The sequence below is a fragment of the Helianthus annuus genome, chromosome 4 (assembly GCF_002127325.2).
Source record: "Helianthus annuus cultivar XRQ/B chromosome 4, HanXRQr2.0-SUNRISE, whole genome shotgun sequence".
Lineage (NCBI taxonomy): Eukaryota > Viridiplantae > Streptophyta > Magnoliopsida > Asterales > Asteraceae > Helianthus > Helianthus annuus.
Window position 1 is genome coordinate 117110499 of NC_035436.2, and position 26291 is coordinate 117136789.

Below are 26291 nucleotides of genomic sequence, written 5' to 3' on the forward strand. Positions count from 1 at the left end.
ACTTTAATAACTAGTTTCTTATGTTGAAGGTGATTCTTCCTTATCGTTTGTCCGTGGTATCTTGACATTATTTTACTGTCTATATAAAATAAAAGATTTTCACCATTCATATCTCTACGGTCTATATGGAGGGATGTTGGCTACCTGGTCGGGGGTTAAGGGAACGGTTTGGTAAGAGTCTTGCCCTTGTTCAGCGTTTAGAGGTCCTGCAAGGGACCTGGGTCAAATTTAGTAGGATCTCCTTCAATACCCAAAGGTATTGGATGGCGGGGATCCAAACTCTTTGACCCCCTCATAAGTTAAACTACTATTAATACTATAACCCGGCTATTTAGGACTGTATCCCTGCTGACTCAGACTACTTAGTCGAGGGTAACGTCACCTTCAAAAGAGGGCTCTACCATAATTTGCATTAATAACTTAATTAATTATCTTTCAATAATCCGACCCTTTAGGATTGTATCCTTGCTGACTCAAACTACTGGGTTGAAGGTAACGTCACCTTCAAAAGAGGGGCCTACTACAATAACTAAGATAATCTCTTAAACAAGTGCAAAAGTGCGAAAATAATCAAAGGTTACACTATACACGAGTCGGATCCAAGTGATTCATCTTGTCTATCTGTTTTTATTTTTCAGCATTTAGTTACTTTTATTTTCTTAGTTTTAAAATCTTTTCTAACATTTTGATTTGATTAGACGTTGAGGATAAACCGGTACTAAAAGCTCTTGTGTCATTGGACGACCTCGGTATCTTTCCAACACTATACTACGTCCACGATGGGTGCACTTGCCCATATGTGTGTGTAGTGTTAGTAAATATCGTGTTTTATAAATTTAAAACTTGGCTAAAAAGTGTAAAAAAGGCTTAAAATATATACCTAAAACATATACACACTAGCACGCATCACATTACTCCTATAGCGCTATACATGTTAAGAGGAGGTTTGTACGAAATTAATGACAAGTAAATCGCATAAAAGAATCATCCAAGTATACAAATCAAGTATCACGTATTTAAGCATGTATGATTGGATTGTTTGTGTTTGTGATTTAAGCATAAAGTATGATTTCGTGTGTTAAAATATTATAATGTATTGCACCAAAAAGTGTAAAAGGGAAAAAAGGGTCATGTATATTCACAATTGCAAAAACTTTCTGATTATTCGTGAGTGACGAGTTGTTTGGGAATGGGGGATCGGAGGTAAGGTCATAAGCATTTATGGAGTGATTAGATTCGGGATTTAGAATTTAAGTACAAAAGTATGTATGCATAAAAGTATATCTAGTCTAAGTACTCGTTTTGACACTAAGTTGTATGTGATTTTATGGGTCCTAGTTTGCCCATTAGAATCAACAACGAGAGACTTTGAATCATAGATAAGTTAGCCTAAGTTCGTGACGAATAATCATAACCGGTTATCATCATAAGTTCGGTCATGTTCATATATATACATATATTTATATAGTTATAAAATAATCCTAAGCTAAGTCCATCATGAGTTTCATAGATTGTCATATAAGTCAACCATGGAGGATTAACCTCACTGTATGATTCACCACTACACAAATCATCACAAGGATGATTCAGAGGGTCATGAATGAAAAGAAATAATAACGAACTAATACATCATCAAGTAGCCAAGTAAGCCCAATAACACAAGGATGTAGGCTAGGCCCAATGAAAAAACATGTATGTATATATATATATATGTGTGTGTGTGTGTGTATATATACTAGCCATTTACCCGCGCGATGTGGCGGGAAACATATCACTTAGGTCGGTGAGTGTAGGGCTATGTACGGGGCGGTTTGGTTTTGAGCCATAACCAAAACCAAATTCGTAATGCAACGGAAAACACAACACTTATTAGTAATTCTAAGAGTGTGCTTGAGAAGGTTCAGTTCAGTTGGGTCATAACTAAAATCTAAATTTTCGATTAAGGTACTTCAAAACCGGTCATGGGGATTTAAAGAGTTTTAAAAGGATGTAAACAAACCGAACTGCGCAAGCCAACAAAAGCACAACCATACGCAAATAATATCTAGATTCATTAAACATGGCGGTCGTTCCAACTCCAAATCCTCCTCGTCGTCTAAAATAATATTTAAGTTGACATTACGAGCATCTGAGATGGGTGTGTTCGGGTCAACCGACGATGATGTTTTGGGCTGCTTTGGTTTACGTCTACTGCTAGATGTCACCGTCGGTACGTTTGACCATTTGGGACTTCTTCGTAAAAGCTCCCAACATCTCAAATACGTGAAACTGTGTTTCGTAGCATTCTATTCTTCCAACGCTCTAATTAAAATATTTCCATCGTTTTGGCCGCTTCCCCAGTTGTCCCGAGTACGTTGGAAGACCTCTTGAAACTGATGACATTTAGAGTTGATATTAGTCCACTTGCTCCAAATAGAATCTCTATCTCGATATTCATTTTTCCCCATTGCTTTAAAGAACGTTTCACGAATTTTTTGCCAAAAAACCGGTGACGTTTGATAATTTGCTACGAAAAAATACAAAAAAAATAATAATGTTATATTTAAAAAAATACATGGGCCGAATTATGTAAAAAATAACTTTTTAAAACGCTTATCAACATCGGGGTCCTCCGATATATCTAGTCACGCACGTGCCAATGCGTATTCCTCGTCTTTCGTCCATGCTAGATAGTTTCCTTTTCGAAGAGTAGCGGTCGGATCTTTCTTTTTGTGAGACCTTTTCCCACGTTTGGATCCCTCGACAACGGGCTCGGGTTGTGTCTCCATTACCGTTTCGATCTCCGGATCGTTATCTTGAGGAGACGGTTGCGAACCGCCCATGGTTGGAAAAGTTTGAGGAACTTGAAAGAACCGTTACGAACCGCCCATGCCTAGTATTTGCACGTACACAAATACATTCGGATCCATGTCTTGAAAGTTGAAGTTCGGTTGCGGTTGCGTGGTGTTCGACTGATATGTATTGGGGTTACCGGGTCTTGACGGCACACCGAATGGGGGTCGGAAGGGATTCATGATTTACTAATGAAAAGAAAGAGTAGAGAAAGTTTATAAAACTAGAGGTGAAAATTAGAGAATGTGAGTGAAAAGTGGAGAAAGTTTATAAAAAATGTGGTGAAAAGTGGGCATTATATAGGTTAAAAGTTGAATAAAATAAAATAAAAATAAAAATTTTAATTCTTTTGAATGTTTAACGGTCTTATCTCGAAAATCGTGCAGGGAGAGCGTTTTTTAAACAACGCTTTTGAATATTTTTTTTATCAAAAACGCCCCAAGAGCGGTTTAATCAGGCGGGGGGGGGGGGGGTGGGGGTGGGTTGCTTTCCAGAAAAAACTCCCAAAAACTGGGCCACTACGGGTGATCTCACCAATTGAGTTCACATCCTCCATGTATTAATTCAAACAAACTTTAAGTGCTATTTTATTGACTTTTAACGTTTAGTGTAAATTCCCATTTAGGGTCAAATTAGATTTAAATCATCAAGAACACATATATGGTCAGTTCTTCGATTTTACTATATTCATTTTTAATAATTTACTAACATAGGTTGGATGTTTTAAAGCCTATTAAAGATACTTCATTTACAACTATTAACAGGACATAGGTGGATTTTTTCAAGCAACTCCAAGTTAAAAGGTCAAAGGATGGGATTTCTTACCAAATGACTCCATGGTTAACAAAATAACTTGAGAGTTGGTATAAATAGAGTTTGATTTCTATCCTTTGCTTTGGATTTTTTGGGTTGAATTGACTTCGCTTTACTTAGGAAAAGAATGCGATTTTGTAAATATTGTTGTTTGAAACAAGATAGACACAACGTCAATTTATGATGTACCTACAAGTTACCTCCAAATTCACAAAAAATAAAAAGAAACAATATGATCTGCTATAATCATTCAATTTACTTAGGAGATTTATCCACCACTTAAATAACAAACTCAAAAGAAACCTCACATGGCAACAAAATGTTATAAATATCAAACTCAAAAGAAACTCATGTAGACATGTATGCCTCAAAATGGCAGCAAACTGTTACCCGACCCAAATTCAACCATACCTTTCTTTTCACTTAATAAACACGGTGTATTTCAATATATTTGAGGAACGAAATGGTAAATCATAACATAAAACATAAAGATGTACAGGTTGTCAGTTATAAATTAAAACAGCGAAATATAAAAAAGTGACAATGTAATAAAAGAAATTAAAAATGAAAAGTGATGAACTCTCCACAGATGCCGCAAACTATTGTTAAAATTTTGCCGCTTAGTAATAGTAACGTTGTAGCAGCAATACAATACATGTAAAACAAGTTCCTAAAACTATTGTAAAAAGTTAGTCATTAGTAACACTTATAAAGTGGCAATGCTTAGAAAGCATTCTAGGTTAACACAACTTGACCTAGTTTGATCCGTACATTGAAGTTGGCATTTCGATAATATGTTCTTTCATCTGAAGTTCATCTCTGAGTCAGCACAAGGGGTGTCTTATTGGATTTTGATATTATTTTGGTGTTATCTCCACCATATCTCCAGCCATATACCAGCCATATTTCCATATTTTCCTCCTATTATTTTGTTCTTTCCTTCAATTGTTTTTTTTCTATTTAACGGAGGTAATCTCCTCCTTTGTAATCATCACTTTTTCAATCAATGAATAAAAAGAAGGATACCTTGAAATTATAATGGTATCAGAGCAGTGATCCAACTATCCAACTGCTCAACATAACACCAATTGTTCTTCATGGCTGGAGACGCAGAATCAGTGACGAAGGATGGCGGCAACGTCGTCGACCACAACTCACCATATTATCTTCACCCATCCGATTACCCTAGACAAATGCAAGTGAATGATGCATTGTCAGACAAAAACTATGCGGATTGGGTGCAAGAGATGGAGAATTTTTTGTTTGCAAAAAATAAAATCGGATTCGTTGACGGATCTATCAAGAAACCGGACAAGTCTTCCAAGGATTACATGGCTTGGATGAGGGTGGATGCGATGATCAAAGGATGGCTTACCACCGCAATGGAGAAGGAAATACGAAGCAGCGTGAAATACGCTAACACGACGTCGGACATGTGGATAGATCTTCGTGAAAGATTCGGAAAGGAGAGTGCGCCAAGGGCGTATGAATTGAAAAATAAAATCGTTGCTTCACATCAGAATGGTGCCACTGTTTCAGCCTACTACACAAAGCTCCGTTCTCTTTGGGATGAGATTCAATCGGTTTTTCCTATCCCACGTTGCATATGTAATGGGTGCACGTGCGACATCGGTAAACGACTTGTTGAGCATCAAGAGAAAGAGAAACTGTATGAGTTTCTCATGGGGCTTGACAGTGAGTTCGGGGTTATTAAAACCCAGATCCTTGCCACCAAACCAACACCGGTTCTCGGAACCGCCTACCACCTCGTTGCAGAAGATGAACGACAAAGAATGATAACCGAGGAGAAGAAACCCACTATGGAAGCCGCTGCGTTTAAAGCCTTTGTCCCACAAAAACGAGAGAGCTCCTCCTCAAATCAACAAAAAGTGAAGACACATCCAAAAGCAACGAAGCGAGAGGAAGAGGTGCAACACTGCACCTTTTGTGATCGAGATGGACACAATTGGGACGGTTGTTTCAAACTGGTTGGCTATCCCGACTGGTGGCCAGGAAAAGCGAAGATAGATAAAGGCAAGCCGAAGGCTTCACGCATTGAGGGTGGGTCGAGCCCCATTCCGGGTCTCTCCGTGGAACAATACAACGCATTCTTGAAGCACTTCGAGCATGGTGTCACTACAGGTGGTGAAGAGATCAAACGTGTTGCTAACATGACAGGTAGTATTAATGACAAAGATGATTGGGTTGTAGATTCGGGAGCCACCGAACACACAACTTATCGTAACGATATTCTTGAGAACAAAAGGAAAAGTCCTTATGAACCACCTGTTGTGATTCCTAATGGCAATGCCATCCCGGTCGAGGGAAAGGGTGATTATACCTTACCGGGAGGAACTAAGATAGAAGGGATATTACACGTTCCAAAGTTTAATTGCAACCTTTTATCTGTTAGCCGATTAATAAAGACCTTCAATGTGCTATAACTTTTTTTCCGGATTTCTGTCTGATGCAGGGGCTTCGTTCGAGGATCTTGATTGGTGCGGGTGAGTGCAAAAGGGGTCTGTACCGAATGGGAATCTTTGGAGAAGGAAGGAAGGCTATGGCGGTTACTGTTGAAAGATGGCACAAGAGGTTGGGTCATACATCTCAAGAGAAACTTGCTAAAGTTGACTTTCTCAAAGGTGTTTCTTTTAATATTAGAGATAATGTTTGTGATTCTTGTTCCAAGGCAAAACATACAAGGTCATCTTTTCCTTTGAGTGAAATTAAAACAAAAGGTTGTTTTGAATTAATACACTGTGATGTGTGGGGCAAATATCGTTGTAACACCTCGAAATTTTGTGTCCAATAAATAAATGACACGTGTCAAATACGACAAAAGTAATATAAACTCGGATTTAATTAAGATATGCGGTAGGATTTTCGATTATGTCGACATGTTAAATTTATACCTCTGAGCGGCTTCGTCGTTATAAATCCCGAGACCCTAAGCAAAATTAATAAGCATCTAATATATCTTAATCCGGTCATTACTAATTATCAAAGGATCAAAATTACTAACCTAAATCCTAAGAAATAATGCAACCTAAATAATTGTCCAGGAGCCCATCCTTTGCAAACCCATAATACATAATGGGGTAGACATCTAGTCAAGTATGGGTTAAAGGAAAGCCAGAAGAATTATGTATTGCAAGTTGACTATTCAAACCTTGAAATGTTATTTTTTTGCCACTGTTAAGCACTTACGGACCGTAAGGGTCCTGCCTTACGGACCGTAAGGGGGTGAAGGGGTAAAAGTGTTTCCGCCATAGGCTTACGGACCGCAAGGGCCATGCCATACGGTCCGTAAGCGAAGCCCAGCGACAGAAAGTTGGCTGTTGGCTGTTTTAAGCGGTAAAACATTAATGCCAAGATCTTCCAGAGATATGGGCGACCCCTAATCATATTTTAGCACTGAGGGACAGTTGTTGATCATCAAGGGAGCCTTGTAGACCCTTGTGTGATGATCTTAGTGATCCTCATTGCCTATAAAAGGCCATAATGTTGCAACAATGTTCCTCACACCTTCTTGATCACATCTGGAGCTCAAGAACACTCTCAAGTCTTCTCCTATCTGCATTGGACTTCTGTAAGTCGTTCAATCCTTTGTGGTTTAGTTTTTGCTTAGTTATGTAGCTAAAAATCAAACCGTCGTAATTACGGTTTGACATTGAGATTAGTCCTCAATGGCTCAGTCATATCTCGAATTGAAAGTAGTTATAAGTTGGTATTTATGTGGGTAATAAACCCTTAAAAGGGTTCCCCCTGATCACCACTCTAACTAGTTCAAATGACGAGTCAAACATGCTTAGAAAAAGTCAACAGAAAGCTATTTTGCGATTTTACACGTAATCTGTAATGTAGATGATATGTAACCTGTTTAAACACTCATAAAACATGATAATAAGTACATTGACTAGTCTAAGCTTGTTTGATCCGACCACTTTCTGTTTAGACCCGGTTCGGAGCCGAAAGTCGCAAAAGTTTGACTTTTGCATTGACTTCAGTTCTGACCCGTTAAAGTTTGATTTAGATATGCCTTAGGACTCTCTTAGGACCAGGTTACATGATGGTATAACCCTCTGTGACCGGTTCGTTGTTTAACCGAGCCTTTTACACATTTCCATTAAATGCTTAAAAGTTGACCGTAACGCCCTTTTTAAATTAAAACGAGAATTTCGAACATGTGAAAGGATCATAACCTTGGTTACTGATTTCTAAGCATGTCCCTAAAATTTCACGTCAATCCGAGGTCCAGAATATGAGTTATGCTAAATAGCGCAAATTGCGAAACTTTAGTAATTAAATAGCGCAATTAGCATAACGCCTATCTAAACCCGGATTACGACACCAAACCTTTTGCTCACTGATGTAAAATAATATTTTGTGATTTTTAAAGATTTTTAATTATTTTTAACCTGCTCATAACCTGCGGTTATGGCAACGGTTCGGTAAATACAGAATATACCCTTTTCGGCCATAACTTGAGTTCTACAAGGTCTTTTGACCCGATTCCAGTTGCTACTGATTTTAATTAATAAATAAAGTATTTTAGACTTTATAAACTGTTCGGGAAACTCAGATTTTCTGTAGAACTCTAAAACCTCTTTTATCATCTTTAAAAAGACCGAAATACCCCTACGGGGCATAATATCAACTTAAACTCGTTACGGGCATTATGGAAGGTATCCTACTGATACCACAACCTCTTTAAAGCATGTTGACTTAGGAAAACAGTGTAGGACTCTTACGGGTTCCCGTTGCGCCTTTTGCGCGCACGGTTCGGCTTATGTAACTAGTTTACATAAATTAGCCGAAACGGGTCAAACCATATTGTTTTGACCCCAAATGTAACACCCTTAAATTTATACTCGAATTAATCGCTAATTTGTACCAAAAGATGATAGCTTACATAAGTTTCAAAAATATGATACGCCTTAATCAACTAATGACTAAGGTAGAACGTACTAAGTCGTTTAAGAATTTGTTTACAACCCAAGAACAACTAATTAACAAGTTCAAAACATAGCGGAAGCTTCAAAATGGAGTGTTCGGTTCTTCATTAATTCACTTGATCGCCATCCATGAGACCCACCTAAATACCTATGATCAACCATTAAATCATTAGCTTTGACGTTAATAAATAATAGGATTTCAAGGTTTAACATCACATTGAAAATAACAGAAATATAAAAGTTTTCCAGGCTCCACCGTAACTTACGGTGCCACCGTAAGTTATGGTGAGTGCTGGAAATCCTTGGATCCACCGTAAATCAGTAGAAGTCTACCGTAAATCCTTGATCTCTACCGTAAATTACGGTGACACCGTAATTTACGGTAGCACCTGGAAATTCATGTTTTTGGTTTGGTTTAAGCAATACGTCCAAAATCCCAACCCTCGGATTTCAGTATTCTGCAGTATCAATGTAATAAAAGTCTGATATTTCTAGCACGTCATGTTATAACCCACTACATTCAACAATCTATCATATTCCGGAATGTAAATCATGTTTTACTTGATTATTTGACCCGTTTGGCTTGTCTATGGAATTCCTTCCTTTATGACAACTACCAACGAGTTTAATTCATCATTCAACCGAGTATTCAACATAACAATACCATCGCTTTAATTCATAACAACTAGTAATTTGATACTCAACTACAATGATCTAATTTCACTTAATGTAACGGGTCATGTTACATACCTTTAAAGTAAACCCTTCAACGTGCATCCACACCGGTTTGTCCGCTAGATGCCCCGGCTTCCTTCCCTAAAGAGTTCAAGCACTTTATGTTTAGAACTCCATGTTTTACACACATAACGCACATTCATCATACTCCGTATTTATGCGTTTAAAACTTAACAATTCAGTTTTCAAGCCTTCTTTGAGGCATTTCAACAAACATCATGAGGGCAGAATTTCTATATCATTCGTATTCATGTTTATGGATTGCTAATTAGTTAACTTAACTTCAATTAAGCCATCATATATCATGTAAACATCATATCTTTCTGGAGCTATCTTCTAAGGTCAATTTACACTAAAGTAACCACTCAAAATCCTAGAGTTCATCATCATCATGTAAAACCCACAACCCACCTTCAAGGTGTTCATGGAATTTTCCTTAATTTGGTCATGTTTAGCATGAAATCAGTTAGGTTTCACTTCTAAACACCTCATCACTTCTAATCAAACCTAATAACACACATGCAACATAAATTCTCTGATTTTCTAAAATCATGAGAATTTCAAACGAAGAATTAACACGAATTTTTACATACCTTGGAATCCTCTTGTGATGAGGATCACTAATCTATGTTTAGATTTCGATTTGGACTTGATTTGGGCTTTTAATTTGAGCTTTTGTGACAAGTTAGGGTTTTGAAGATATCCCCTGGTCGCCCCCTTCTCTCTTGATCGACCAAACACCAGGTTTTTGGGTGTTTGGTTTTGTTTGGTTACTAATTGTGACTTAAGTTTTAGTTTTTGACATTTTCGGCCCCTCTACTTTGTTCTACACATTGTTTAGTAGGCTTTAACCCCTTCATGAGCTATATCTAGTCTATCAACTAACTAGGTTAGAAGTTTCTAGTTAGTAAATTTCCGTTTATTTATAATTTATAATTTTAACGTAAGGTTTTATATTTTCGGGGTGTTACAAGTCCACCCCCCTTAAAAAGGGTTTCGTCCCCGAAACCGAATTACGTACCAAATAATGTAGGGTGGAGTCGTCGCATCTCTTCCTCGGACTCCCATGTAGTGTCTGACCCTCTTCTGTGCTCCCATTTGACTTTGACTTGGCTTATTATCTTGTTCCTCAAACTTTTCTCCTTACGATCTAAAATCGCAATTGGTTTTACTGCATAGTTGAGGCTGTTATCCACCTCGATGTCATCGTAGTGGATATGAGCAGTTTCGTCGGCCAAACATTTTCGAAGATGTGATACGTGGAATGTGCTATGAATTCCACTCAACTCTTCGGGTAATTCAAGTCGATAAGCCACTTTACCAACCCGTTCAGTGATTCTAAATGGCCCAATAAATCTCGGGCTTAACTTTCCCCTTTTTCTGAATCTAATAATACCCTTCCATGGGGAAACCTTTAGCATGACCATATCGCCAACCTGAAACTCAATTGGCCTATTTCTTTTATCTGCGTATGCCTTTTGCCGGTCTTGAGCCGCTTTCAAGTGTGCCCGAACTATGTCGATTTTCGCATTTGTAGCTCGGATTTATATCAGTTGGTGCTAGCCCTCGCGGACCCACTTCTCCCCAACATACCGGAGTCCGACACTTTCTGCCATATAATAGCTCATACGGGGCCATTTTAATGCTCGCGTGATAGCTATTGTTATATGCGAATTCGACCAAGGGTAAATGGACATCCCAACTACCCCCAAAGTCAATAATGCAAGCCCGCAGCATATCACCCATTGTTTGTATTGTTCTTTCGCTCTGCCCATCCGTTTGTGGATGGTAAGCAGTGCTAAGGAACAATTTAGTTCCCATCTGTTCTTGGAATTCACGCCAGAATTTCGAAGTAAACCGGGTATCTCTGTCTGACACAATGGATATCGGTACCCCATGCCTTGCTATGATTTCATTGGTGTAAACCTCCGACATTTTCTCAGATGTATAAGTCTCACGAATGGGAATAAAGTGAGCGCTTTTAGTTAACCTATCCACGACTACCCAAATAGCATCAAAACCACGACTTGTTTTAGGCAGTTTGGTCAATAGGTCCATCGTAATTTGCTCCCATTTCCAAACCGGAATTTCTAACGGTTGAAGTTTACCATATGGCCTTTGGTGTTCCGCCTTGACTTGTAGGCACGTCAAACACCTTTCCACGTATTTCACGGTGTCCCGCTTCATTCCGGGCCACCAATAGTTTTGCTTCAAATCATGATACATCTTGGTCGCTCCCGGGTGAATGGAATAGCGGGATTTATGAGCTTCATCAAGTAGAAGCTTCTTAACCTCACATGTGTTAGGGACCCAGATTCTATTAAAACGAGTCTTTAGGTCGTGACTGCCTACCTCTAGGTCTTTAACTTGGCCGATAATTCTTTCCTTTTTCCAGTTTTCTGCCTTTACAGCTTCATCTTGTGCTTCTCGAATTCGTTCTAGCAAGCTTGGAGTCACAACCAGTTGCATTGATCGGACCCGTATCGGGGTATAATCTGTTTTGCGGCTCAGCGCATCGGCCACTACATTAGCCTTTCCTGGGTGATAACGTATTTCACAATCGTAGTCTTTCACCGTTTCCAGCCATCTTTTTGTCGCATGTTTAACTCCTTCTGATCGAAGAAGTATTTCAAACTCTTGTGGTCGGTGAATATGGTGCACTTTACCCCATACAAGTAGTGCCTCCATATTTTTAATGCAAACACTACCGCCGCCAACTCGAGATCGTGTGTGGGATATTTCTTCTCGTGTATCTTCAATTGCCTCGAGGCATAGGCTATTACCTTGCCCCGTTGCATCAACACGCAACCGAGTCCTGATAGTGAAGCATCCGAATAAACCTCCATGTCTTCGACTCCGTCCGGCAATGTTAGTACCGGAGCTTGAGTTAACTTTTCTTTTAGCGTTTGAAACGCTTTCTCTTGGTCAACACCCCAAATGAACCTCTCTTTCTTTCATGTTAGCTTTGTTAGTGGTGACGCAATCTTGGAGAAATCTTGAATGAATCTCCTGTAATACCCCGCAAGCCCCAAGAAACTTCTAATTTCTGAAGGGTTCTTCGGGGGATTCTATTTTGACACGACCTCTATCTTTGACGGATCCACCAGTACTCCATCGGCACTTATAACATGGCCAAGAAATTGTACCTCTCGTAACCAAAAGGCACATTTAGAGAATTTTGCGTAAAGCTTCTCTCGTCTAAGGGTTTCTAACACCTCTCGTAAGTGATGTGCGTGTTCAGCTTCACTTTTCGAATATACCAATATATCATCGATAAACACGATGACCGACTTATCCAGCATTGGTTTGCAAACCCGGTTCATGAGGTCCATGAAAGCCGCGGGTGCGTTTGTTAGCCCGAATGACATCACGAGGAATTCGTAATGTCCGTATCTCGTGCGGAAAGTCGACTTCGGCACATCTTCTTCTTTGACCTTTAATTGATGATACCCCGATCTAAGGTCAATTTTGGAAAACCAGCTCGCACCTTGTAGTTGGTCGAATAAATCGTCTATCCTCGGGAGCGGGTATCGGTTCTTTACCATGAGTTTGTTTAACTCCCGGTAATCGATACACATGCGCATACTCCCATCCTTCTTTCTCACGAACAATACCGGTGCGCCCCAAGGGGACACACTCGGCCTTATGAATCCCTTGTCAAGCAGGTCTTGGATTTGGGACATCAATTCTTGTAATTCTGACGGCGCAAGTCGGTACGGGGCTTTTGCTACGGGTTTCGCGCCTGAAATCAATTCGATCCCGAACTCTACTTCCCGTTCGGGCGGTATCCCCGGTAAATCTTCCGGAAAAACATCTTCATAATCTCGTACTACCGGCACATCTCCAATCTTTCGTGATTCTTTTTCGGGTTCATTAGCGTATATCATAAATGCCTTGCATCCTTGCTTCATTAGCTTGTGAGCTTTCAACATTGAGCATACTATGGGATTGCCTCCTTTTTCGCCATAGATGGTGACGTGTTTCCCGCTCGGAGATGTCAGTTTTATCTCTTTACGGAAGCACACGACCTTTGCATGGTGTCGAGATAGCCAATCCATCCCAACGACGACTTGAAATTCTCCCATCGACATCGGGATTAGATTTATCAAATATTCTTCATCGTCAATGCTCAGTTTGCAATTTTCACATACATCGCAAACAATAAAGCTTTTATTATTACCTATCTCTACTTCTAAGGGCACATGTAATTTAGTTAGAACAAATGAAGGATGTCGAATAAATCCATATGAAACAAAGGATTTATTCGCACCCGTATCAAATAACACACGTGCAGGAATCGAGTTTACAGTAAATATACCTGAGACCACGTCAGGTTCAATCTTTGCTTCTGCGGCGGTTAGTTGAAAAGATCTTGCCTTGGCTTTAGGGGCTTCACCCTTCGGTTCCGGCCCATCCTTCTTTTCAACCAATTCCGGGCATTCAGACTTCTTATGACCCGTTCGATAACAATTATAACAAACCGTCACCTTCTCCAGGCACGATATGGCTATATGTCCCGTTTTCTTGCATATAGGACAAGGCTTATCCTTGTAACGACATTCGCCTTTATGACCCTTCCCGCAAATTCTGCAACTTGGTGACCCGCCTTTCGTATCAGATTTCCTTGCGCTCTCATTTGTTCGTGCCTTCTTAGTAGGGCTTGGATTTACATCATGTGCTCTCCGTTCACCCCTTTCGATACTCTTTTTCAGCTCGATTTCCCTCTCCCGAGCAGCATTTATAATCTCGGTAAGGGTCTCATATTTGGAAGGGGTGATAAACTCCCTATACTCGGCACTCAACATGTTATGATAGTAGTATATCTTTTGTTCTTCGTTTGTCACTAGATCGTCACAAAACTTCATTTTGTCCATAAACGTTGCCGTGATCTTGTCTATGGTCTCGTTTTTGTGCCTGAGCTGCATGAACTCTTCCTTGATTTTATTCATAACCGCTTTGGGGCTATGATGCTTCAGAAATGGCGTCTTGAATTCATCCCAAGTCATGACCTTAACAGCTTCAATACCGATCTCTCTCTTCTTGTTATCCCACCAATCTTTTGCTTGATTTCTTAGTTGACCCGTACCATAGGCTACATAGTCATTTACATCACAATGGGTCCTCTCGAATACCCCTTCGATATCACTTAGCCATCTTTGGCACACTATTGGGTCAACCTCCCCATTATATATCGGTGGTTTACAAGCCATGAATTCCATGTATGAACAGGGTTTCCGTCCTCCATGTTTTTCCTTTTCAAGTTTTGAGTCATTTTCTAATTTCTTGATTCTATCTTCTACCATTGATAGAACTGTGTTTTGAATTCTATCAATGAAGCCTGTCAAACTGTTTTCGATTGCCTTTCCAACTTCTTCGGCAATCACTTCCCTCACCTGTTCGGTGACTCTTGGCACCGCATCATCGTTACCTTTATCAGCCATCTCTATTTCTGAAATGTTTATACAAGTTGTTAAAACATTCCATTTATAACACATGATGTTCTTGTTTGATTCAATCAAGTTCATAACTTGATTTAATCGCTCTTGCTTTAATTCAATCAAGTTCACAACTTGATTTGATCGTTCTTGCTTTTGATTCAATCAAGTTCACAACTTGATTTGATCGTTCTTGCTTTTGATTCAATCAAGTTCACAACTTGATTTGATCGTTCTTGCTTTTGATTCAATCAAGTTCACAACTTGATTTGATCGTTCTTGCTTTTGATTTCTTGTATTTAATTGAGCTTACTTGCTCTTTTCATGCTTATTTGTTCATTACTCATTCTTTACGTAATATAAAATTTATTAACAGAAGTTAGTTCTTACCGGATGGTCGATCAAGCTTGAACCGAACACTTATTGACAACCTGTGGCTCTGATTACCAACTTGTAACACCCTTAAATTTATACTCGAATTAATCGCTAATTTGTACCAAAAGATGATAGCTTACATAAGTTTCAAAAATATGATACGCCTTAGTCAACTAATGACTAAGGTAGAACGTACTAAGTCGTTTAAGAATTTGTTTACAACCCAAGAACAACTAATTAACAAGTTCAAAACATAGCGGAAGCTTCAAAATGGAGTGTTCGGTTCTTCATTAATTCACTTGATCGCCATCCATGAGACCCACCTAAATACCTATGATCAACCATTAAATCATTAGCTTTGACGTTAATAAATAATAGGATTTCAAGGTTTAACATCACATTGAAAATAACAGAAATATAAAAGTTTTCCAGGCTCCACCGTAACTTACGGTGCCACCGTAAGTTACGGTGAGTGCTGGAAATCCTTGGATCCACCGTAAATCAGTAGAAGTCTACCGTAAATCCTTGATCTCTACCGTAAATTACGGTGACACCATAATTTACGGTAGCACCTGGAAATTCATGTTTTTGGTTTGGTTTAAGCAACACGTCCAAAATCCCAACCCTCGGATTTCAGTATTCTGCAGTATCAATGTAATAAAAGTCTGATATTTCTAGCACGTCATGTTATAACCCACTACATTCAACAATCTATCATATTCCGGAATGTAAATCATGTTTTACTTGATTATTTGACCCGTTTGGCTTGTCTATGGAATTCCTTCCTTTATGACAACTACCAACGAGTTTAATTCATCATTCAACCGAGTATTCAACATAACAATACCATCGCTTTAATTCATAACAACTAGTAATTTGATATTCAACTACAATGATCTAATTTCACTTAATGTAACGGGTCATGTTACATACCTTTAAAGTAAACCCTTCAACGTGCATCCACACCGGTTTGTCCGCTAGATGCCCCGGCTTCCTTCCCTAAAGAGTTCAAGCACTTTATGTTTAGAACTCCATGTTTTACACACATAACGCACATTCATCATACTCCGTATTTATGCGTTTAAAACTTAACAATTCAGTTTTCAAGCCTTCTTTGAGGCATTTCAACAAACATCATGAGGGCAGAATTTCTATATCATTCGTATTCATGTTTATGGATTGCTAATTAGTTAACTTAACTTCAATTAAGCCATTATATATCATGTAAACATCATATCTTTCTGGAGCTATCTTCTAAGGTCAATTTACACTAAAGTAACCACTCAAAATCCTAGAGTTCATCATTATCATGTAAATCCCACAACCCACCTTCAAGGTGTTCATGGAATTTTCCTTAATTTGGTCATGTTTAGCATGAAATCAGTTAGGTTTCACTTCTAAACACCTCATCACTTCTAATCAAACCTAATAACACACATGCAACATAAATTCTCTGATTTTCTAAAATCATGAGAATTTCAAACGAAGAATTAACACGAATTTTTACATACCTTGGAATCCTCTTGTGATGAGGATCACTAATCTATGTTTAGATTTCGATTTGGACTTGATTTGGGCTTTCAATTTGAGCTTTTGTGACAAGTTAGGGTTTTGAAGATATCCCCTGGTCGCCCCCTTCTCTCTTGATCGACCAAACACCAGGTTTTTGGGTGTTTGGTTTTGTTTGGTTACTAATTGTGACTTAAGTTTTAGTTTTTGACATTTCCGGCCCCTCTACTTTGTTCTACACATTGTTTAGTAGGCTTTAACCCCTTCATGAGCTATATCTAGTCTATCAACTAACTAGGTTAGAAGTTTCTGGTTAGTAAATTTCCGTTTATTTATAATTTATAATTTTAACGTAAGGTTTTATATTTTCGGGGTGTTACACCAAAATCCAGAGTATGATTATTATACCCATATAAAACAAGTCTTCAAACTTGTTGGGTCAAAATCACACTCCATTCACGGTTTCGCCTTTCACGCGATTAAACCGTAACTATACTTTGAAACTGACCGGTCTAAGCTACGGCTAAATTAAAGACCCGTTAGGATTCTAATAGGTTAAATTAAACCTTCGTTCCAGATTAGGGGACCAGTAAAAGCTATCTGCAATTTATTTCAATTTAAGGAATTATACTTGCAAAGGTAAATACTTTTAACTTATTTTCCGTTATACGGGCTTGGGTTACGGTATCTAAAATACCGCTTGGTCGGGCAATTGACCCCAACTCATTAGTAGTTGGGTATTATCAATGTGACCCGTTTAAAAACTTGTTTTGTTGGCTTTACGCCTTTGGGGGCTTAATGACCATGTCCCGGATATACTTGGCAGCATTTATGAATGGCCACGACCTTGACATCCTGGTGTAGGCGTACACCCGGCATTATGTCTATAACTATAAAAGTGAAGCCGTTGGTTACCCGCCACGGTTTTATACTATGTGGTGTGTCTATTAAACTTTAACCCGATACGACTCGGGCGACCGAACGCATAGTAACATGTAATTCTTTACAAGATTTGATTATAAATTATCCCAAGTTATAAAGAGTTTGTGCCTTGAGCATTTAAACCAATTTTATCAAACATTTTACAAAAGTGTCAGTTGAATGTATTTACCAGTGTAAACTGACGTATTTTCCCCAAAAAGACTAAATGCAGGTACTATGCGAAATTGGCTGGGATTTCTCATTAGCATCATTAGAAGTCTCGCAAGCTTAAGATGCCTGAAGTCTGTTGAACAATACTTTTGTTATTTCTATTTGATCCCCTGTGGATTATTATTTCAACAATGGTGATACATTGATATTACACTTAAAAGTTGAAATATATTATCTTTATGCTTCCGCTGTGCATTCATTTATATTGTGTGGTTTGACTATAATGTTGCCAACTACGTCACGGTAATCCCCCACCGGGCCCACCGGTGAGACACGTGGAAATCGGGGTGTGACAGGTTGGTATCAGAGCCAACGCTGAGTGAATTAAACACTAGCCTTTGTGTTTAATCTCAGTTACACAATTGCACATACTTGAGTCTAGACAAGAACATAGGACAAATTCGAATTGTTATTCCAGTTTGTCTTTTTATTGTTTATTGTTATTTAAAGTTTTGAAAGCAGGAAATATGCCACCTGCAATCAGACGTGGAAGAGGATGAAGAGGTAGAGGAACGATCATTACTCACAATGATCACGAAGCTGGACCTTCAAACACGCGAACTCCTTCCAGTACAAGAAGTGAGGAACCGCAGAGACGAAGAAGAAACCTTTTTGAACCTGCGAGACATTCTACCTCGCATAGCTCAACACCCTCATACCGTCATTCATTTGGACCAGACTCGGAAAACAATCCAAATAACCCTCAACCATCCTTTTTACCTCTACAGCGATCTGCTTCGCACCGATCTTATGGCGATCCTTCACCTTTCTTCATAGGACAGTTTAACCCAGCGGATTATGTCCAAGAGCCAATAGGGTATAACCCTCTAGGACCAGAGGATCACTTTTCTGAAGATAATGCAGTGGATATGGACGAGGATACAGACCCCGTCGAGCCTGCAAGGGGAACTCCCAATCATCCAATCGAGATCTCGGATGGGTCATGCTTCCATGGAACGCCCTATCAAGGTCCCGATAGCTACCAGGCGAGGTTTGACCAATGTAATTGGTACTTTACACCTTCACAACATTACTCGCCTCATGATCAGCAGCAACAACAGGATCCTTCTAAGGATTCGCGGTTTGTGGCCGTCACGCCACCGCCACCGGTTCAACCAGTAATTCCAGATCCGCCAAGGCGTAGAAGATCAGGTGCACGGATGTCTACCCGAGGAGGGGAATTTCATTTCAGCACCCCTCGCCACTCGAGTGCTAGTCACTTTCCGTCAGTACCTTAAGAAGAACCACAGTTAGGGGAGCCTTCAGGCCACCCTGCAGAGGTGAATTCTGCACCAGTTGCACCACCTCCGCCACCATTCGGATATGACAATCTGATACCAGCGTACGACGCTTCCACGGCGTACAATCCGTTTGAGCAGCCGACTCATACGCACTACAACTATAACTATGATGCCAATCCATATGTGATAGCGGCAAATTATAATGCCCTCCATGGAACCTCTTGGAGAGCAGATTACTCAGCTCATGGGTATCCAATACCCTCTAGACCTCCGGTTCAGCAACCGTCGCAGCAGCCACGTTTTTCTCCTCCGGAGCAAGAAGAAATACTCCACCTATTAAACCGTGTGGAACAAGAGTTCGAATAAGAACACAAGAGTAATCGTGGATTTCTCAAGGGCTTAGCAAACCTACTGAAGGGAAGGAAGAAACGAGACCATTAGTCTCCTTATGTAATATTGTATTTGCAATTTAGTCCCTGCGTGGACATTTATCGTATTTCAGTCCTTACATGGACTTATCTTTTAGTCCCTGCGCGGACATCTATCTTGTATTTGGTCCCTGCGTAGATATGTTTGCTATAAACCTCTGCGTAGGTACTTATTTAATTAAAAGTCCCGTTTAGGGCAGCGTGTAATCGTATTTGAAGTTTATGGAATGTTATGTTATAAATTTCATTTTTGTTATTACTATATATGAAATAAATCAAAATCATTCCTTTTAAATTTAAATCTGCCTAAGTAAAGAATCTTAAGAGTGAAACCTAGCCAGGTGTCTTTTTAGACCCGGCCAAGATGGTAAGACCTGATTAAAAGATTCAGAATTCCAGTTAACCTCTGTAATCATGTTAACGTTCATGGCAGATGTGATTCGTTAAAATCGCACACGTCATTCTTATATAAGAATCCTTCTAAGGATTTCAAAGCCCAAATTAATGATTTAATAAATCATGGGTTAAATCATCAATAAAGATGATCATTTATTAAACATCCGTTAGTGATGTAGTGCCTACGGGCCGAATTATTAAGCATCCATTAGTGATGTAGTGCTTATGGGCCATAATGATTGTCATATAAGACAAAAGATAGTGGTGGTCTATGACTCCCTGTCAGAAAGGGTAAAAGGACTACGGTTCAAACCTTCATACCCTGATTCTCTGTAATCTCGGCTAATATTAAAAAAACGTCCTCGTGACTAGGCTTTTGTGCCAATAACAGTATTATTTGTAATTAGGATAAGTATGTTCAAATCCTAAATAAAAGTGAGTAACAAATTAACCAGATATGGTCTCTGTTTACCATGGTTAATGAATTGCCATAAAAGACAATTCCATAATAAACTCCTAAATAAAATTTTCGTTATCTTCTGAAACAGATTCAAGTTACCATGGCTGATCGTAGTGGAGAAAATAGCCACTCAAAGGAAGACGAATATGATAACGCCCAAGTTCATCTGACGGGCGCAGAGTTGAAAGCTCTTGTCGATAACGCTGTCAAGGCAGCTCTGGATCGACAATATGAGGAATATACCGAATCTCAGAGCAGAACCATATCCAAACCACACTCCAAGCCAAAGACCCACACCAAATCTCACAGCAAACCGCTGTCCAAGCCTAAAAAGGACGATGATAATCATTCGTCCAATGAAAACAGTGTCCGTCAAGAAAGAGTATATACTGACGCATCTCGCGCCAGAGGCTGCACCTACAAGTACTTTGTATCATGCAAACCCCGAGACTTCACTGGGGAGAAAGGAGCGGTCGATTGTATGACGTGGCTTGACGAGATGGACAACGTGGTGGACATCAGCGGCTGTGCAGAAAGAGACGTGGTAAAGTTTGTGTCTCAATCATTCAAGGGCGAGGCCCTGGCTTGGTGGAGGTCGTTGGTTTAGGCCTCGGGAAAGGCTGTTCTATACAGCATGACATGGGAGGAATTTGTTTCTCTCATCAAGGAGAATTACTGCCCTCAACATGAGGTGGAAAAGATAGAATCCGATTTTCTATCATTGGTGATGACAAACCTTGACTGCCGAGCTTACCTAACGAGCCTCAACACGATGTCCCGGTTGGTTCCATATCTGGTAACCCCGGAGCCAAAGAGAATCGCTCGTTTCATCGGTGGGTTAGCCCCCGAAATAAAGGCAAGCGTGAATGCCTCTCGGCCAGCGACCTTTCGATCTGTAGCCGATATATCTTTGTCCCTTACTCTAGATGCGGTCCGACAAAGATCGGTAAGGAACAAAGAAGCTGAAAAGAGAAAGCGTGAAGATGAAACATCACGAAGGTCGAGCAAGAAACACCGTGAAAACGGTGATAACAAGAGTGGGTCGGATTCAAGGAAGGATGGGCAACAGTCTGGTGAGAAGCCCAAGTGCAAGACTTGCAAGAGACATCACTTTGGAAAGTGTAGGCTCGAGTCAAACTCGCAGACCCAGTCGAAGTCGTATGCTTGCGGGTTGTGCAAGTCCAAGGACCACAAGACCGTGGACTGCAAGAAAATAAAAGATGCAACCTGCTATAACTGCAACGAGAAGGGACACATTAAAAGCAACTGCCCTACATATGCCAAGAAGCCTGAAGAGGCCAAGAAGAACAATGCTAGAGTCTTCAGGATGGAGGCAAAAGAAGCAGTGTTGGATGATAACGTGATCACAGGTACTTTTCTCGTAAATGATATCTTTGCAAGAGTACTTTTTGATTCAGGCGCTAATAAGTCTTTCGTAGATCATAAATTTTGCAAATTGCTGAATATGCCTGTCAAAACCTTAAATGTGAATTATGAGGTAGAGCTAGCAGACGGCACCATAGAAACCGTCTCCACTGTGTTAGATGGATGTGTGATATCCATTAAGAACCACTCTTTTCCTCTATCTCTACTTCCCTTTAAATTGGCCGGTTTTGACTTAGTGTTGGGTATGGACTGGTTATCTCACAACCAGGCCCAAATCGTGTGCAACAGAAAGCAGATTGTGATAAAGACTCCGGCTGGTGAATCGCTTACCATTCGGGGAGATACCCAGTACGGATTGCCTGAGCAAGTGACTATGCTCAAGGCTTCAAAATGTCTAAAGAAGGGTTGTGTCATCTACATGGCACAGGTGATTATTGAAGAGCCTAAACCGAAGATAGAAGACATTCCTGTCATTTCGGAGTATCCAGAAGTTTTCCCTGAAGATCTGCCTGGTTTGCCACCAGATAGGCAAGTGGAGTTCAGGATCGATATCATCCCTGGAGCAGCACCTATTGCTAGAGCACCTTACAGGCTAGCACCAACCGAAATGAAGGAGTTGAGGACCCAGCTGGATGAACTGCTAGCTAAAGGTTTCATCAAACCTAGTTCGTCTCCCTGGGGAGCACCTGTCCTGTTTGTTAAGAAGAAGGACGGATCGATGCGTCTGTGCATCGATTATCGCGAGCTTAACAAGGTCACGATAAAGAATAGATATCCTTTGCTGAGGATCGACGATTTGTTCGATCAGCTACAAGGGGCAAGTTATTTCTTGAAGATCGATTTGAGGTCAGGCTACCATCAACTGAAACTCAGAGATGAAGACGTACATAAAACCGCATTTAGGACTCGTTACGGTCACTACGAGTTCCTAGTGATGCCTTTTGGGCTCACAAATGCACCAGCTGCGTTCATGGATCTCATGAATCGCGTCTGCAAGCCGTACTTGGATAAATTCGTCATCGTCTTCATTGACGATATTCTTATATACTCGAAGAACCAAGCTGACCATGAGAAACACCTTCGCTGTATTCTCAAACTGCTACATCATGAGAAACTCTATGCCAAATTCTCTAAGTGCGAATTCTGGCTACGAGCAGTCCAATTTCTAGGACACGTTGTCAGCGAGCGGGGTATCCAGGTGGATCCCGCTAAAGTAGAGGCTGTCATGAATTGGCAAGAGCCAAAGACGCCTACTGAGATTCGTAGTTTCCTGGGGTTAGCAGGATACTACAGGCGATTCATTGAAAATTTTTCAAGGATTGCTGCACCCTTAACCTCCCTGACCAAGAAGAAGATAAAATTTGTTTGGGGCCCTAAGCAGCAAGAATCCTTTGATATTCTAAAGCAAAAGCTGAGCAACGCCCCTGTGCTGACATTACCTGAAGGTACCGAAGAGTTCGTAGTTTACTGCGACGCGTCACACACTGGCATGGGATGTGTGCTCATGCAGAAAGGCAAAGTCATTGCCTATGCTTCGAGACAGTTAAAGGTGCACAAAAAGAATTACACCACTCATGACTTGGAGCTGGGTGCCGTTGTGTTCTCACTAAAACTGTGGAGGCATTACCTGTATGGTATCAAGTTTTATGATCTATTCGGATCATAAGAGCCTTCAACACCTGTTTAATCAGAATGAGTTAAACATGAGGCAACGCCGTTGGATGGAGATGTTAAATGATTATGATTGTGAAATCAGATATCATCCCGGCAAGGCGAATGTAGTCGCTGATGCCCTGAGTAGAAAGGAAAGGGTGAAACCCATTCGAATCAATGCCAAGAGCATTGAAGTCAAGAATAATTTGATTGAAAGGTTGTTAGCTGCACAGTGAGAAGCTGTGTTGGAAGCTAACTATCCTAAAGAGAAGCTAGGAGTAACTGAGGAGCAGTTAACTCTTAGCAAGGACGGGATTTTACGATTGAATGGACGAATATGGGTTCCGATTTATGGAGGACTACGAGATGTTATCCTCCAGGAAGCCCATAGTTCCAAATATTCTGTTCATCCTGGAGCTGATAAGATGTATCAGGATCTAAAGGCAAATTATTGGTGGATAGGCTTGAAAAAGTCTGTAGCCGCTTATGTAGCAAAATGCTTAACTTGTGCGCAAGTAAAGGCTGAGCATCAAAAGCCATCTGGCTTGCTACAACAGCCTGAGCTTCCCGAATGGAAGTGGGAATGCGTAACTATGGATTTTATTACCAAGTTACCCAAGACAAGGAAAGGAAATGACACAATATGGGTTATCGTCGATAGGCTGACTAAGTCAGCGCATTTCTTACCCATCAAGGAGACTTATAGCTCCGACATGTTAGCCCAGTTATACGTTGACAAGATTGTAGCCCTGCATGGCATACCTGTGTCTATTATCTCTGACCGGGATACTAGATACACGTCGCACTTCTGGAAAAGTTTCCAGCAATATTTGGGCACACGATTGAATTTTAGTACGGCTTACCATCCTCAGACAGACGGTCAGAGTGAGCGTACTATTTAAACGTTGGAAGACATGCTACGTGCATGTGCTATCGATTTGGGTGGTAGTTGGGATAAGAACCTACCACTAATCGAATTCTCCTACAACAATAACTACCATACCAGCATTAAGGTTGCGCCTTTCGAGGCATTATACGGTAGAAAGTGTAGATCGCCTGTTTGTTGGGCGGAAGTTGGAGATGTCCAATTGTCTGGACCAGAGATAGTTTTCGAAACGACGGACAAGATTGTCCAGATTCGAGACCGTCTCAAAGCTGCCCGAGATAGGCAGAAAAGTTACGCGGATCCAAAGCGTAAAGATTTTCACTTCGAAGTAGGTGAAAAAGTGTTACTTAAAGTATCACCCTGGAAGGGGTGATGCATTTCGGTAAGAAAGGCAAACTAAGCACGAGATACATAGGACCTTTCGAGGTTATTGAACTGTCACACCCCCAAAATCCACACGCGGAGTACCACCGCTTGGGAGCGTGACTGACCAGGATCAAGCCATCAATCATATCAAACATAGCATTTAAATAATAAAAGTAATCAATGTAAATCATCATGACATGATTGATGTTCCAAACATCGTTTAAATAGCGGAAGCATAGTATGTAATCTCAAAATAGTTATAAGTTCAAATAAAGTTCATGATCCATATTCCACAACGACCTGCTCCTCCCTGTGCAAGCTCCATAGTGTACCTAAGGTCCTGCAAGGCATGCAGCAAATAATCAACAAACTAGTTGAGCGAGTTCACAGAAAGTAAGTTCATAACGTAATGCATAAGTATAGCTAGTGGGGGCTTCCCATACTAGGGTGTACTAAAGGTGGGGGCTTCCCAAACCTTGTGTTCATATTACTGGTGGGGGCTTCCCACGTTTATCCTGGCTAATGAGGGCTTCTCATTAACGGTACTTACTAGACTAACTTCCGACCATGTGTTCTTCTTTACCGAGAACAGGAATACGTACAGGGTCACGTAGGCTTTACGTGACGTGCCCTTCCCCGAGGACATGGTACGCGTGGGGGCTACGTAGGCTTTACGCAGCGTGGCCTTCCGACCTGGAAGCCAGTGGATGGTATTGGGTTACGTAGGCTTTACGTAACGTGTCCTCCCGACCCGGGAGACAAATGGCAAATACTGGGTTACGTAGGCTTTACGTAACGTGTCCTGACTATCCTGAGGACGATGGTCTATAGTCTAGAGAATGCGTAAGTACGAGTAACTCTTTTAACAATAACATTTCCAACCCAATTCCCAACCCGGGAATCCCATGCCTTGGCTGTGTGAACTCACCTTGGTTTGCTCGGCAGATACACAAAGAGTACAGGTAGTAAGTAAATGGTCAACCACGTCCTATCACAGTTTTTTATACAAGTCAGGTTTTGACTAAGGTAATACATGTGCACGTATCAGCAATTCAAATCATGTACGAGTCCAAGTAATCGGCCCAAACAGATAAGTAGTCCAACTAGCAGTCAAGAGCACACTTGTGCGTGTTAATCTTGGCCCAAAATAACCCGGCCCAATTGATATTCACCCCAAATAGTAAACGCACACTAGTCCAATAGCAAACAGTCCACAAATCCAATCGTTGGGCCCAATTGATTGGGCCCGTGACAGTGAAGGCCCAAACAGTGTACGTGCATTGACTCGTCTCGAGTCGCAACCGGCGATCTCTAGTCGCAACCGGAGATTACGAGTCGCAACAGCTGGTTACGAGTCGCAATGGTGATCTCGGTTCGTCATGGTCCGGTTACGAGTCGCAACGGGACTCGCAACCATGGTCCCGGCTTGTGCTGTTTGTGGTCTCGAGTGGGGTTCCGACTCGCAATCTGAGTCGCAACCGTGTGTGTAACAGCTTCCCATAATTCTAGTCAATTAAACTCCGTGATTTCAGCTAACACCTTAGGCAGTTTCACAATTCAGATCAAACCTAGTAATTAGCAGATTTCTTTATCATATTCAACGTGTTCATCTTTAAACAATTGCATAACAGTATCAAGTATAAACAATCGGATCATAATCAAACATATA

The 26291-nt window shown here is 40.5% G+C and overlaps 1 protein-coding gene across 1 annotated transcript; it reads left to right on the forward strand.

Annotated features, from left to right (window-relative positions):
• Window positions 1–4723: 4723 nt before the first annotated feature.
• On the forward strand, window positions 4724–6398 carry LOC118491357. The gene is made up of 2 exons (XM_035989059.1): window positions 4724–5823; window positions 6119–6398. Exons 1-2 carry the CDS (start codon window positions 4743–4745, stop codon window positions 6151–6153), a joined length of 1116 nt encoding a protein of 371 aa, XP_035844952.1. The 5' UTR covers window positions 4724–4742; the 3' UTR covers window positions 6154–6398.
• The last annotated feature ends 19893 nt before the right edge of the window (window positions 6399–26291 follow it).